At 41.0% G+C, this 15,374-nt stretch overlaps 1 protein-coding gene across 1 annotated transcript; it reads left to right on the top strand.

Moving 5' to 3' along the window:
• The first annotated feature begins 7,876 nt into the window (after window positions 1–7,876).
• On the top strand, window positions 7,877–8,620 carry LOC137968712 (uncharacterized). Its single transcript, XM_068815224.1, has one exon. The coding sequence runs from the start codon at window positions 7,877–7,879 to the stop codon at window positions 8,618–8,620; it is 744 nt and encodes a 247-aa protein (XP_068671325.1).
• The last annotated feature ends 6,754 nt before the right edge of the window (window positions 8,621–15,374 follow it).

Genomic DNA, 15,374 nt, shown 5'->3' with positions numbered 1-15,374 from the left:
ATGGGTTTGCTCTCGCTCTTTGTAGAACCACATTTAACTGTTTTAGATGCTGGTTCCTCTACCACACGATTTTCAACTTGCATGATTTCGTTACCATCATGCAAAATCTTCTTAATTGTTTCTTCTTCGGCATTCGCTAACGCCTAATTTCGACCTCTTCTTCTAAGAATTTCATTCAACATCTAACTTGGCAGCCTTCAAGGCTGCATCGATGAGTTGAGATCGCGCGGATGAGCGAGACAATTTTGTTGGGATTGGGGCTGACTGTCGAAGAATGTAGTTGTGTAGTAGAAAGCTCCGTTCACCGTTTAACGTTTGAGCAGTATTTGAAGTGTTACATGGAATCATCAAGTCTATTTATTACCCCAAAGAGAAAAACAAGAAGCAACAGTATTTGAAGTGTTACATGGAATCATCAAATCTATTTATTACCCCAAAGACAAAAACAAGAAGCAGCAATACTTCCAGCAGCTCTCTTGAAACGTCGCCCGGAGAAAAAAGGTTGAAGCAATGGCGATGAAATAATGATGGCGCTGAACATTACAGAAGGGGTTACTGAGATATTAGACCTTATTCTTGCAAAGCTTATCAGCCTAGATTCGAAGACGGAAGAACCAATCCTGACAGTAAACGGAATACAAGATGAAGTCGCCCATTTGGAAACAGAAATTGCTGTGGTTCAAGACGAACAGAAATCTCTCGACGGGAAATTTTCACACATGGTGAAGAATGCAGAATTTGTGGACGAACAAATTATAGAGCTTAATACGGCTCTTCAGACCAGTGCGAATGAAGTTAGTCAATGACCCAAACGAGTTCTCTACCTCAAGGCTTATAGCCGAAGGAAGAACCTAAAGTTGGAGGGTATACCCGAATTAGTGGAAACGTCTGATCAACAAAATGCAACCTCGAATGAAGACACGAAGAAAGTGTTGGCAAATTTTATGGAAAATGTCCTTGAAATTGAAGATGCGAAAGACATTGAATTCCAGAGGGTGCATAGGATGGGAAAGCCAGGGATGGTTGGAAATCTCACTCGGACTAACATAGCCCACTTTTTAAGATTTCTGGATAGAGAAAGAGTCTTTAAATGTGGACGAAAACTTAAAGGTACGGATTATAAGATGTTTGAAGACATCCCTAGAGAATCGCATGAGCTAAGAAAACAGCAAATGGACAAACTGAAGCAAGCAAGGAAAGATGGAAAGCGCGCTTTTTTTTAGTAAAACTGACCCTGATAAACTCTACATCGATGGCAGATATGTAAGGCTATAATATGTAACGGATATGCATTGTGCCCCTTATTTACTTATTTTTTCTGCCCGGTGTATTTATATGGAATCTTGTTAGTATAAGAGTTCACTATTTAGCGGTCCATTGGCACTTTCTTTGTATTCTAAATGTTTTGAACGGTGAAGGAGCGGAATCGTTGAGTGATACATTAAGAAAGTTATGGATGGCACAGTTTTGGAAAAGGCTCGATTACTTTTCCTTTTGGAGCATAAGGTAAGGGTTTCAATTATTTATCTCCCATTGTTTAGTGTTGTGTATTCACTTTTCTTCCCTGCATAGAGTCCAGACTTGTACCGATGCATTGTTTATGTTTTGTTCGCCTCTTTGAAACTTGTGCAATACCATTTATTGGAGGTCTATTTGTTTTAGATATTTTTGGAAAAATGTAAATTGGTCTCTTTGAATGTGAGAGGCATAAGTAATTTTCGAAAAAGGGGGACAATCTATACTTGGTGTAGGAAACAAAAGCCAGATTTCATATTTTTGCAGGAAACGCATTCAAACAGGAGACCGAAAGACAATGGAAAAATGAATGGGGAGGTGAGATTATAATGTCGCATGGAAGCCCTAAAGGAGAGAGGAGTTGATTGTATTATCCATTCAAAAATTTTAGACCTTGCGGGAAGCTATGTGATCTTGAAGGCAGAGATTAAAGAAAAAACGTATTAATTGATTAATATTTACGCACCAAATAAGGATACCAATATTGTCGAATTCTTTAAAGATTTAGGAACTACCTTACAAAAAGAAAATCTGGATGAAGAAGAAAATATAATTCTTGGAGGTGATTTTAATTGTCCTCTTAATCCAGTGCTCGATAAGAGAGGAGGTATACTTTTACCAAGAAAATCAGTAGTAGGAACCATTGATTGTTTATGTGCTGACCTTGATCTCGTTGATCTTTGGAGAGTGAAAAATCCTTCTACAAAAAGCTATACTTGGAGCCAGAACTCGCCCATGATTCTTTATTTCGAATAATTTAGAGGATTTAGTTACAATATTAGATATCATCCCAGCCATCAAAACCGATCATGCAGCCATTTCTATAGAGTTTAGTATTAGTGAAAAACATGTGAAAGGTCCAGACCATTGGAAAATGACTTGTTCCCTATTGAACAAATGTTATCCTGCGAGGGCAAAATAACTTCAAAAGAATGTGCCAATGCTCTGGAAACTTTTCAACTTAACAAAGCCCCAGGAAATGACGGAATTCCAATTGAATTTTATAAAAAATGTTGGTCGCTCGTTAGTGAACCTTTCATTAGGTGTGCGAATGAGCGTTTTGAAAAAGAAGAAATGTCAAGTTCCCAGAAACAAGCAGTAATTACTCTCATTGAAAAGAGAGGAAAAGACCGCTCCTTTTTAGAAAATTGGAGGCCAATCTCTCTTGTTAATGTTGATGCGAAAATTATGTTAAATTATGTTAAATTAGGTTTTAGCGACTAGGATAAAAAATGTTTTACCAGATATCATCCATCATAACCAAAGTGGCTTTGTTAAGGACCGCTATATAGGAGAAACTGTAGAGTCAATCTTTGATTTAATGGAATTCAGTCTTAATAAAAACATCCCAGGGCTAATGATTTTCATAGACTTCCATAAAGCATTCGATAGTGTAGAGTGGAATTATCTCGTTACCTGCCTGGAGGCTTTTCGTTTTGGTCCCGATTTTATCCGATGGGTTAAGACACTTTATAAGAATATACAAAGTTGTGTTATAAATAATGGTCTTACAACAGGCTATTTTCCTTTGAAAAGAGAAGTAAGACAGGGTGATCCCTTGTCTCCTTATTTATTTGTTTGTGGAGTTGAAACCCTTGCCATAGCAATTCGACAAAATACCACGATAAAAGGCATCTTGATCGGTAACGAGGAAACAATGTTTCTCCAATACGCTGATGACACGACAGCAGTTCTATCAGATCGACATTTGGCGCATGCCCTTTTCAACCTCCTGTCAGGTCTTAAGATAAATACATCTAAAACTGAAGGAATGTGGGTGGGCTCCTTAAGATATAATATTTCAAAACCCTTTGGTATTAAATGGAGCGGCAAACCAATCAAAGCCCTTGGGGTGTACTATTCTTATGATACTAAATTACTGCATGAAAAGAATTTTATCAAGAGGCTGGACAGCGTCAAAAAGCTTGTAAATATCTGGTCTTCAAGAGGTCTTTCTGTTTATGGGAGAGTGACAGTTATTAAGTCCTTAATCATTCCTAAATTTGCTTATATTTTGTCGCTTCTGCCGGCTCCAAAAAAAATCGTCCTAGAATTGGGCCGAATATTATTTAAATTTCTATGGAAAGGAACGGATAAAGTGACAAGACTGTCCACGATAAGTGAATACGAGAACGGCAGACTAAAAATGATTGATCTTGAAAGTATGATTAAATCATTACAGCTAGCCTGGCTGAAAAGAATCTTTGGAAAAGCTACCTACAAGTTTTATTGAAGCGTCACGGAGGTCTCCTTTTATTTTATTGCAATTACGATATCAAAGACTATTTTGTTCTTTCCCTCTTTTATTCCGAGTTACTTCAGTGGTGGTCAGAATTCCGGGACGTTTATGATACTCCAAAAAAAGAATGGCAACATATAGTGTGGAATAACAAAGAGATACGAATAAACAACAAACCTATCTTCTATCGAACTCTTTTTGAAAACGGCATAACTTTTGTAAACAATCTTTTATTCGACACAGATACCACAAACTACTTCAAGTTTATTTCAAGCAAAATATGTAATACTAATTTTTTAACTTGGGCGGCACTTCGCCACTCCGTTCCATTACACCTAAAACCAAGGAAAGCACTCCTTCTGAAATTTTTTTGTTGGCAACGATAGAGGGCAAAGACTTTGATGTGTTAAAAAAGAAATCGAAGGACTATTACACATTAATAAAAAACTCAAAAGCCAAGCTTCCAAAGAATTCTCAACATCTGAGGAAAACTTTTAATTTGTCAGAAGATCACTTAAAAAAGGTTTTCTGGCTACCGCATAAGGTGTCCTTTGAACCATACATAAAAGCATTTTAGTACAAAGTCCTCAACTCGATACTATTTACTAGTACAAAGTTATTTAAGATAGGTTACATCTCAGAGGATAAATGTTCGTTTTGTAACTCAGAACCGGAAGCTCTACACCATCTCCTTTTTTATTGTAGCCTTGTGCAACCTTTTTGGAAAGATTTCGAATATTTCTTCTTCCTAGAGAATTCGTCCACCTTACTCTGCAAGATGTCATGATTAGTATTATTTATGCAAATTGCCCTTTACTAAACTATTTGATACTAGTCGCTAAATCATATATATGGGATTGCAGAAGAAATCTGTCTCCTCCTGTTATAAACGCCTTTAAGCTAAAGGCGAAAATTAAGTATGAAACGAAAAAGATTATATGTGTAAATACTAACATGGACAAATTTAATAAGTGGGATTTGTGCATGGGCTCTGAACCTAACCCGTAATCTGTTTATAAAAATAAAAAACACTACTTTGTTGATCAGCAACTAGGTGACCCACACATAACTGTAGCAGACCAACAAGAGCGACTTGCAAGGGGTGACACTTCATTCATGAACAAGCATTTGTATTTCAGTGCAAACTTGCGTGGCACAGCTCAGTACTGGCATCAAAGACGCAGAGAGCTTCGTGCCTTTGTTGAGTTCATGGTTAATGAAAAGCAAGGATTGCCTACTTTTTTTTATGACTGGAAGCTGTGCAGAGTTTTATTTTCCCTCACTGAAAAGGCTATTGGAAGAGTACATTTTACAGAGCACGGGGGAAGAAGTCAACCTTGCTGAAAATAGCAATGCCAGGTTCAAAGCTATTCAAGAGAACACCCACATAATGGTGAGCTACTTTGACCTACGCACCCAGTCATACCATGAACAGGTACTGAAGGCAGTGTTTTGCATCTCTGATTATTGGTATTGTTATGAAGTCCCGGGGTCAAATTCATTGGCATCAACTCAGCTGGAGAGAGGACAGACAGCCACACCAGCTGTTGCACGAAGCTTGTGAGGATGGTTGTGATGAGAATGAGTATGCAGCTAGACTTAGCCATTGGGTGGAGGAAAACTTTGCAATGACAGCATTACACCCACCCTGCGAGCAGAGCCTCTTTCATCTCTTTCCTTCATACATGGAAAAAAGAGGCTCTGCACAAATCTAGTCCATCCTTTCAAGTCGCCGTAGCCCCGGTTCTTGGGCTAGTCATTCCAGTTTTTCAAGCACGAGCATCAGTTTTTGGGAGAAACCGAAGGTCGAAACTGAGCCCGCTGGAAGCAAGTAAAAATGGGGGCAAAAGGTCCGACGAAAGGAGACCGTGAGAAAGCGCTTGACAATGCTCTGTGCATGATCTGAGCAAGCAACAGTCAGCTGCTATTAAGTCCTTCACATCTGGGACAGATACTTTCATATCATTGCCCACCGGGCACGGAAAATCTCTTATTTATCAAGTGGCGATCCTTTTTGGTACAAAGCATATATACTGTAAGAAAAGGCTCTGCTTGCAGCGTGCGACGACGGGAACGGCAAAGAGAATGTCATCTCAAAACATGAATTCCCGTCATTGTAATCACTTCGAGACTCTTTCACGCTTTTTAATATGACAATGGTGTGGCATTCCGTCAAGAATGAAACCGATATGAGTCACGCTTAATTTAGGGGAGAAAATAAATATTTATTTGCAAGTGCTGACGTCCTCCGATAGACCTTATTCCAAAATGGCCGTCATTTAAATATTCTTTTGTTTTTATTAAAATTAGCCCTGGATGCCTCGTTCTTGAGCTGCAAATTCAAAAGAATATTTTGCCTTGAACGAGGCATCAAGGTCTAATTTCAATAAAAACAAAAGCATGCTCAACAAGAACTTGAAAGGATTCGTGCAGAGCCTTTTCTCGATACAAAGCATATGTACCGTAAGAAAAGGCTCTGCTTGCAGGGTGCATTACACCCAGCTGGCAGTGACAGAGAAGGACAATCAAGAAAAGACCTCTGGCCACCTAAGGGTTCCGCTGACCTGATATTAGGTGATAGGGATCCCCTGGTGAAGATGCTCATGGAAATAGCTGCAACACCATTTGCTCTAAGTCAACCGAGTTGGTCTGCACAGTTGTTCTGATTACTGCTTGAGGACTCCTCATCACCCTGAGCCAGGATTGCAACCAAGGGAACGAGTATGTCATATGGAATTTGGAAGCGAGTTTCGTCCAGAAATTGTGGAAGATCATAACAGAGCTCCTCGCCTTGAGATGCCACGTGACCATCCACGCCTGGTTCAGCATTCTTGCTACCATTTACAGTCTTGGAGAGCAAATGGGGATGTAAGCTTGATTCTTTCAAATTCACCCCCTGAGAATCCCAGCCATAATTGATTATGTGTGTGGCTATGCTTGTAAGGATAGTGAACCTACTGGTGCAACTGCTGATCTCTTTAAGGACATGGTGAATGTTGTTGACACACATGATGCAGACCAAGTGTCCGGGAAGTCAATGTGCGCTAAAATGCTGATGAAGACTGTGAGTAGACGAGATATCAGCGGAAAAGCACTTTGGAGATGTAGCCGTTCATTCACATACTTGTCAATGTCAGGGTCAAGGCTTGGCACAATCTTGAACGGGATGGTGAGACTGCAACTTGCAGCACCCTTTTGGATAAATACCTTGCACGACCACGGCACGAGCAGTGCTCTTGGTATCATTTTGCTTCCAAAAATGGTAAGGTTCCTGTTGTCAGTGGTGGTGCTACCCATGCAACCTGGCCATTGAATGAAGACTACTGTAGAACAATGCTTCTGTTGCACTGGCCAAACTTGTTTGACATCCAAGAAGTAAAAGGAGATGCTGAATCATGGATTGATCGCTTTACAGCTTTTTTATCTGTTGAGCTGAGTGCCCAACATTCGTTAAGGCACAGGTTGCTAAGGCACAGCGTTATGCAGAACACCCACAAGAACCGCTGTTTGAAGAGGAGGAGGACGAATATGCTGCAGTAGCAGAAGAACAGCCAGATTGGGTGGTTGTATATGCTGGGCAAAACCAGATATTTCAGGGTGTGGAGAGGGATTTGGATTATGATGATGGTAGAGAGGATTATCACTGGAGTAGTACTTGCATTATGGTTCCTGAGGGTGAAGACCCCAAGATGTGGCTTCAAGAAAGGATGAAACTGTTAGTCCGGTGTTGCACACCCTCTACAACTTTGTTGAAAACCAAGAACGTTACCATCCTTTGCGATTTGTTGTCTCCGGAACTGCAGAACCAGAAAGTCATATGTCATCAGGTGCCTTCAGAGGTTGGTGCGGCAAGTGTTTGGGGCCATTGATGCAATACAGGTGATCACTCCAATGAGGAAAGCTGCTTATCTCGTTCAAGGCAGTACAGTTCACAGCTTTTTCGGAAACCCAACAGGGGCAAGGTCTTGCAACGAGTTGACAGTGCCTTCTGGACCTGTGCTTGAAAAAATTTAGAATAAGTGTGAAAATCTGAAAGTTCTGGTTGGAGATGAGCGATCAATGGTGGCACAACCATGGGCTGGATGGAACAGCATGCACGTTATGTAATTAACAGGGGAGCCAATGCAGATTGGTGGTGGGGTGGTGTTCCTGGGAGATGATGTTCAACTGCCTCCTGTGTGTGACACCCCTGTGTATATTCAAGATTGTTGCAGTGCACCGTCTAATCATGGTCGTTTAGTATGGACAACGTTTGATTTTGCTGTGGAGCTTACTCAGATTGTAAGACAAACTGAATCTGAACAACAGCTCAGAGATGTGTTGATGTCATTGAGAACTTACAGTACGACAACCCAGCAAATTCATTGGCTACAGAAGTTTCAGTGGCACAATCTCCGATTAACCCATGGTCCAGAACTCCTAGGAAGGATGGATGAACAAGGCTTGTTTGTGTTTCCAACCCATCGTCTGGAATGGGCGCGCAATAAAGTTAAGTTACTTGAGTGTGGCAGAAAGCCAAACCACCCAGTGGCAAGGATAAAAGCACTTGACAATGGCAGACATGCACAGAAGGCAGACAGTAACAAGGCAGGAGGATTGCTACCACTACTGTATCTTTGCCGTGACAGCAAAGTCATGCTCGTTACAAACTTAAAGGCTGCATGGGGGTTGTACAATGGAGCAGTGGAAACAGTGGTGGACATTGTCTATGGAGATGGTAGCAGCCTAACAGACGATCCCCCGCCATTACCTGATGTTGTGTATGTGCGTTTTCCAGGATATAAGGGTCCACCTTATATCAATGAAGATTTAACAGTGGTGCCAATTGCACCCGTAAGTCGGTGCAAGTGTCTTAAAGTCCATTGAGATTGGCGTGGGGAACAACAATCCACAAGTGCCAAGGGATGGCTGTAGGTAATGGGGAAGCATTCAGATGATTGTGATTCATCCTGGAAAGCACGATTTTGAAGCTAAGAATCCTGGAGCTTTATTTGTGGCATTGTCACGAGCAAAATCAGCGTGTGGAGAAGGCAGAGATCCTGATTTTGCATTTCATGAAGATGTACTGATAAATGATGACAGATTCAAGCCTGCCAACACTCCAACCACTCGGGCAAGAGCAGTGGAGATGGAAAGGCTGCATGTATTAGCAAGTCAGTTTCGTCAGAGGGAACCTTTAGCACCAGCATATAGGGAGGGCTGAGTCCCAAGGTCATCATTAAGCCATTTTTGAAGCAGTCATCCTATTCTAATCAGCCTTACATTATGCCAGTGAAGGTCTGTATTGACACTCATAGGAATTACAAGGTTAGTTATGCTGCAATTAGTCTGTGTGACTGAGAACCTGAGTGGTCATGCATAACAAATATGAGGCAGTTATGCTAATGACACAGGAAAAAAAATCTAAAACCCTTTAATGGTTTTTCTAATGGAAAATGGTATTTAATCCATTCTTAAGAGCGACTTGCTGTAAAGGTCATCTATACCTATGCAAGATAGAAAAAATCAATTTTCTGAAAATTTGTCAGGAAGAAGGTTTTTACTAACTTGTTTCAAAACTGTAACTTTGAGGTTGTTTGGATTTTTATTTTCTTCTCCAGACAGCCTTTAGTATTTTGTCCCTGAAAGAGCAAAACTCCCCTCTAAATTACCTTTTTTGCAAAGGCTAGCAAGCCAAGATGTTGTGCGTAGCTGGGAAAGCTAACCTGTATTATTTAAATATAATGTTTGAGTACTTATTTCGTGTTGTGAGATCCACATGTAATATGAACCTGAATTTTTAACAATTTTTCAAAATTATATGCCAAGGCTATGTCTCATCACTTCCAAAGTTAGGTCAAATTTGTGGACCAAAAAGTCAATCTGGTACATGGATTTACCTCTCAAAACTATTTTTCTGGATAAAAGTATCACTTCATCTTACTTTTTATCGCAAATCTAGCTTGGGTAAATAAAACGCAAAAATTTGACAGGGTCTTGTAATCAGACACTTGAGCTAATCGCTTGACATTTTGAACTTTCACGCCGCGATTATCATCTCGAACATCGACCCTGAAGTGTTCGCCTGTGGGTCGTTCTCCGGTAAAAATAGTTGTTTTCAGCCTCCAGATATCTGTTGCTGTAATTTAAAGACAGTTTCTAGCCGCAAACGAGTCTATTTAGAAAAGGGGTGTTTTCAATAATTAATTAAACATTTGGCGGTTGGCGAGCATAGACCATGCAGCACGCAACAAAATGTCAGTTTATAAATCGTTTCAAGAAAAATCTTTAGAGACTATATTAGAATAAATAGTTGAATAAATACTCTGAGTTATTTCTTACCTCAATTTCGCCTTTCTGCTGACTCTTTGAGCTACTTTGCGTCTCGTGAGTGAAGCACTCAGAACTGTTGCCAGGTTACATATTAACCAGTTGACACAGGCAACCCAAGCTAATAGTTTGGTCAGTTTCGTTCGGAATTCTAATAATAATAATAATAATAATAATAATAATAATAATAATACACATGGGTGAGATATTTATTATTTCTGCATGTAACATTAACACATGGTTCTGTCCTACTCAGAGCTCATTGCTATTGCTCCTACACATACTCATTATTAATATTAATTGTAGTAGAACTGGTAATCAAGATTCTAGAATATTTCGATTGCGGACAGAAGTTATCGTACTAAAAAAGTAATTATATGCTTTAATAGTTTCAGTTCCTTTGGTAAATTCTTTTAAATTCCCCCACCCACGCCCCTGTTCGACTGTTTAAGTTCTGCTCTTAAAGTGAAAAATACCTATTAACACACCTACTAAGGTATTTCTGTCTCATTTTACATGATGAATGTAAAACAATTAAGACAACACGCTCTGTTATTTTACATTTGCAAACACTCTTCCTTGTCTACGCTGTCGAGACTTTTGTGACCGACTTGTTTGTCGTACTAAAAGTGAGTAAATTATGAGCCTTACCTTACTCTCTGAAAAGTAGGTTAATTTGGGTAAAGGGCGAAAATAATTTATGAGCCTGCGTTGCAGGTGTAAACGGGAAGCGAGATGTAGGGGAGGCGAAAACCAACGTCCCGTCCTGAGCTTCCATCGGCGCAATCCCTCCCACTGCCCGGTTTTACGGGTGCTCCCCCAGGCTAGAAATGAGGAGGCCCTTTCTCATTAGATGTCATTCTCTCGGCTCAGCCAGGTTCAGATCGCTTTACTTGCGAATTTTTATTTCGCCCTATACTCCACTAGCTAGTGAGATGTTCCCTGGCTACTGACAGATCGAAACGTTATGCATATGGTATACATATTTCTTATTTTTTCTTACTCATTGCAATCGCAAGCTAAAACAAGTCCACTTAGAGCATCTAGGTATTCTGCCTTTCGTTTGTTATTAAAACCTTCCGTTGTTATGTCAAAGTAGTTGCATACAATACGAAGCATAGCAATGCTGAGCTGCTTGAGTCTCTTTTCTTTGTACAAGGCGCAAATGTCTAGGTTGTCATATACAATTGGATGCCGCAACTGAACTTCTTGAAGTATGGCTTGTCGTGTGACATCCATTTGCTGCTGCTCTTCTGCCGCCATGATATCTGGCGCTGAAAGTTCACCTTGATCATAACGACATTTTGCCGCCATTCTAGAAAAAAAGACTGCATTTGCTGCGTGGTGAGATACTCGTCTCTCTTGAACAGCTTCGAGCCATCCATCTCCCTGCAAATCTCATGTCTCGGGCTACATTAATGGGATCCTGTTTTGGCCTGTTGCCTGGCCAAGATTAAATTTTTCCTCCAAATATTTCTTCTGGGTATCACTGAATCGATTAAACTTTTTGATAGTCTTCAAGGCCCACCCCTCGGGTAAATTGTTAGCGCTTACTGAGACGTCTTCTTGTTCAAGGGCTGCCGAGACTGCTTCACTCGAGCCTTCGACTAAAAGGGCGTGGTATTTCTTTTTAGCCACGTCCAACAGAGTGCATCTCTCAGGCACCATCTTGCACTGACCAAACAATAGGTGCTTTTCCAAACTGGAATGCCTCTGGTACATTTTGACACATCCTTCATTTGGGCAGGTAAGGAGTTCACTTGAGAACTTATCACTCTCTGTTGCTGGCTGCTCATCGTCCACTTGCACTTTTTTTGACCTTTCTTGTGACACACTAACAAAGTCTCCATGGGAGAATCTTCCCTCGAAGGAACAATTTTGCAAGTAATTTGGAACTGGAAGAAACAGAACCCTAATCATTGTAAAGGTCTGACTGTTGATTTAATAGAGCATTCGTCGCAAAATAGTCCATGCAAAATGATTCATTTGATCATATGACGAAAATGCTTTGCTATTTACTCATGTGACTTCCCAATTGATGCGCGTAGCACGTAGAAACCTTTTTTGTGTTCTAATACCTTTTCTGCCTCTTTGTTTTGGCTGTTACATGCCATGTATGATAATTCCTTTGTAATGGTCATTTGAGTAGTTTTCAAAAGGCCACAAACAGAAGACAGCCATTGTATAGGCAAGTCATACAACCTTAGCGAACCACAGGAAACCTCAAATATGTACCCAAATTCTGAGAAAGGGTTTGAGGTGTGGCTGTTTATTTGATATATGCTAAATACAATCGTTCCTCTTCATATATCTCCACCGTTAATGTGGGTTTTGAATAAGGTGATCATGACGTTACATAAGCAGACGTTACAAGGGTATTTTACTCGATAGCCACTTAACTTGAAAATTGCAAGACCCTGGGAAAGAAGTTGTGCTAATTACAGCTTACAAACCCCTGAAAACTAATTATATTCCGCTGTATTTTACGACAAACAGCAGCCAACAGTTCCACTTTCCAGAAATTTGACAGCAATAATAAAATCAGTTGTATAGACTGCATTGCTTATGTGAAACATGAATGCAATACGTACCTTCAATTTGGCTTTGGTTAATTAGTGTGCCTTGTCCCACCTGAAACGCCCTCCAGACGGTAATACCTTGCTCGCTGTTCTGGAAGTTGTTCAGGGAACTTACTCCCGCTAACTTAACGTGAGGGAGAACATTCTTTCCTTCAGTGCTTGCGTTAACTAGGACAACCCGTACGCCACTTAGACCTCCGTTAGACAACATAGCGTCTCTGAAGTCTTTGGCATTCTGCACATCGTGACCCTCGTTAATGTGACGTCTGACGTGAGCCTTTATTGAGGCAGCTCTCCTGTCGCAAGCTCCTTTTCCGCCTTGTGGGTCGCTGAAGTCGACCCGGCGGACTCTTGACACCGGTTTTGGTCTTCATTGCGTTACATGTTGCCAGCAACACTGAGTTGTGATAACACCCAGCATTGTCCTGGCGGAGAAAGGCAGATGTAATCTCTGGGTGATCGAATTTAAGGGTGCGCAAAGTATGCTCTAAGATGCGTACAACTGCAGATGTATCTTGTAAACAGTTCTCGATGATATGTACGAATGTCTGGCTTTGCAGCCTTCCGTCTACTTTTCGCGCCACAACGCTTAAATGCCACGAAAGCCCCCGTTTTCCGAACCAGTCGGACTGAGATTCGCGATACTTCGCGGGTAAAAATTTCATCGCCCAGTCTTGGGTTATGACAACCGAAGCGTCCTCAAGCAAATTCAAGCAGTCAATTCTCGCTTGATCTTGCCGAACACTGCGAAGTTGGTGTGCTTTCCAAGACGTAATAGCCTCCTCTGATTGTTTGAACGTGTATAATTGGTCTTCTAATTCCTCCTCTGGCATATGGGCCTCGTTCAACAAATACCCTTCAATGTTCCGCAAGACGCTTCGGAGACCTTCACACTGTGAGCAACTCCGGTCATGTACATGTTGGCATGGGCTTTGTAGTTGGGTATCGGTGATATCACTCAGCGCATAAGTGCTGCAATGATCAGCAACAGCAGTGCTCTCCGAAACATGAACCTGGAAAAGAAATGGTTATGTACTTTTCATAAACTTCACTTTGAATGATGCTATTTCTTCCTTCCCTGGAAAAGCTGCATAAAGAGGGTCACGTTTTTGTATACAAAGAAGGCGGTAAGTCTCAATATTTCAATATTTAGTTAATATTCAACTAAAAGTTGAAGTTGTTGATTCATCGCATTTTCTTTCTACTGGATGATTGTAATTGTGACTTGTATACAGCATATGTACCTACTGACGATGCGTAAATATCTTTTTGTGTGACAGAATTGCCTTTACTAAACGACAGTGTTTTACCTTAAAATCTGATTTTAGATACTGTTTACTTTCTTTCAGTGATCTTTCCCAGCTTTTTGCAGCTTCTTTTGACAGACCCATCTCCTCCAACCGCTCTATCAGGGTGCTCAAGTCATCAAAGCCCTTTGCACCTGCTGCAGCCGTATAGTCAAGTCCTTGAAGGGACTTCCTTACTGTCGCAGAGCAGGCAGAGAGGATGCGTAACATTGTGGCAGCTCCAAAGGGCTCAAACTCGGTCTCTTTGCAATATACCTGATACTGCCGCACTAGTCTGCTCGGTATCATAGTGCGTATGACATTAGGAGTTTCCAGAACTTGACCGGAAGAGAGGCGAAGATGGCGCTGTCCAAAAGGAAGGTCCTGAGTAACATGTGGACTTGTGACGTAGTCTAAAAAATGGTCAAGTTGGGTGAGTTCAATGCGCAACCGGGGGCTTTTCAACATTGAAACCTCCGCAGCGCATGATGCCTCGCCATTTTGAAGCGGTACTCAGTCAAACCAGGTATATAATGCTGGATACGCTTAAAGGATATCAGATCTGCCATTATAGACAGTACTTGCCGCCGCGTTTCCCAACAAGATGCGTGCCGGTAAGTCTCAGCCAGGGCGTTGAGGTATTTCTGCTGTTCAGGTGACTCCTCTGCAATTCCAAATTCTTTCCCCACAGTGCCTGAATTTCTAAGTGCTTCCCAAAGATGGGCTGCGTCTCCCGGTGCTATAACTTCAAGTCCGGCCACCACCAGGTTCTTTGCTTTTGCTATGTGACCCTTTTTGGTGCGAACACTTGCCTCAGCCCATCTCTTTTTGGATGGCCCTATTGTAGGTGCGTTGCAGCAACGGAGAAATTCGTTGAGTTTTATTCGTCGATGTACTTTGCTATCATTTTCTGAAGGAGTGTTATCAGATAAGTCAGTACTGCTACTGGTTGGTGAATCCGATTTCGGTGAACTTGGCTGGTAGGTGTCTGGTTCTTGAAGATGAAGTTGCAGCACTGCGTCGGCCAGGTTTTCCATGTCTATATCATTTGAAACGTTCTGTGAATGTAAAAAAAAAATACTGACGTTTTAGCAATACACTGAGAGCGTACACAGTTTGTATCGGATTTTGCAACAGTATGTTAAAAATTGCTCCAAATTGCAAGAGCGTGATTTTACTTAACCTGTCCATAGTGTATACGAAATTTCTAGTTTTGTTAAATTTTTGTCATGAACTTTTGCCTCTTCTTATGGTTTTAATACTTTTTAAACTCCACGAAATAAACAGCAAGTAAGTCTTACCTCTTTAATATTTCCTTCTTGGGGTTTTTCGCTTAATCCGGAAGTTGCTGATGCCGCTGTTTGTTGATTTCCATCGCGGGATTCCTTACACAATCCAGGGTCGGCTGTGACGAAAGCTGCTGATGCTACCGTTTCTTCAGTTGGC

Source organism: Montipora foliosa, chromosome 8, assembly GCF_036669935.1.
Source record: "Montipora foliosa isolate CH-2021 chromosome 8, ASM3666993v2, whole genome shotgun sequence".
NCBI lineage: Eukaryota > Metazoa > Cnidaria > Anthozoa > Scleractinia > Acroporidae > Montipora > Montipora foliosa.
Note: the sequence above shows the minus strand (reverse complement) of the source record. Positions and strands in the feature narration are given on the sequence as shown.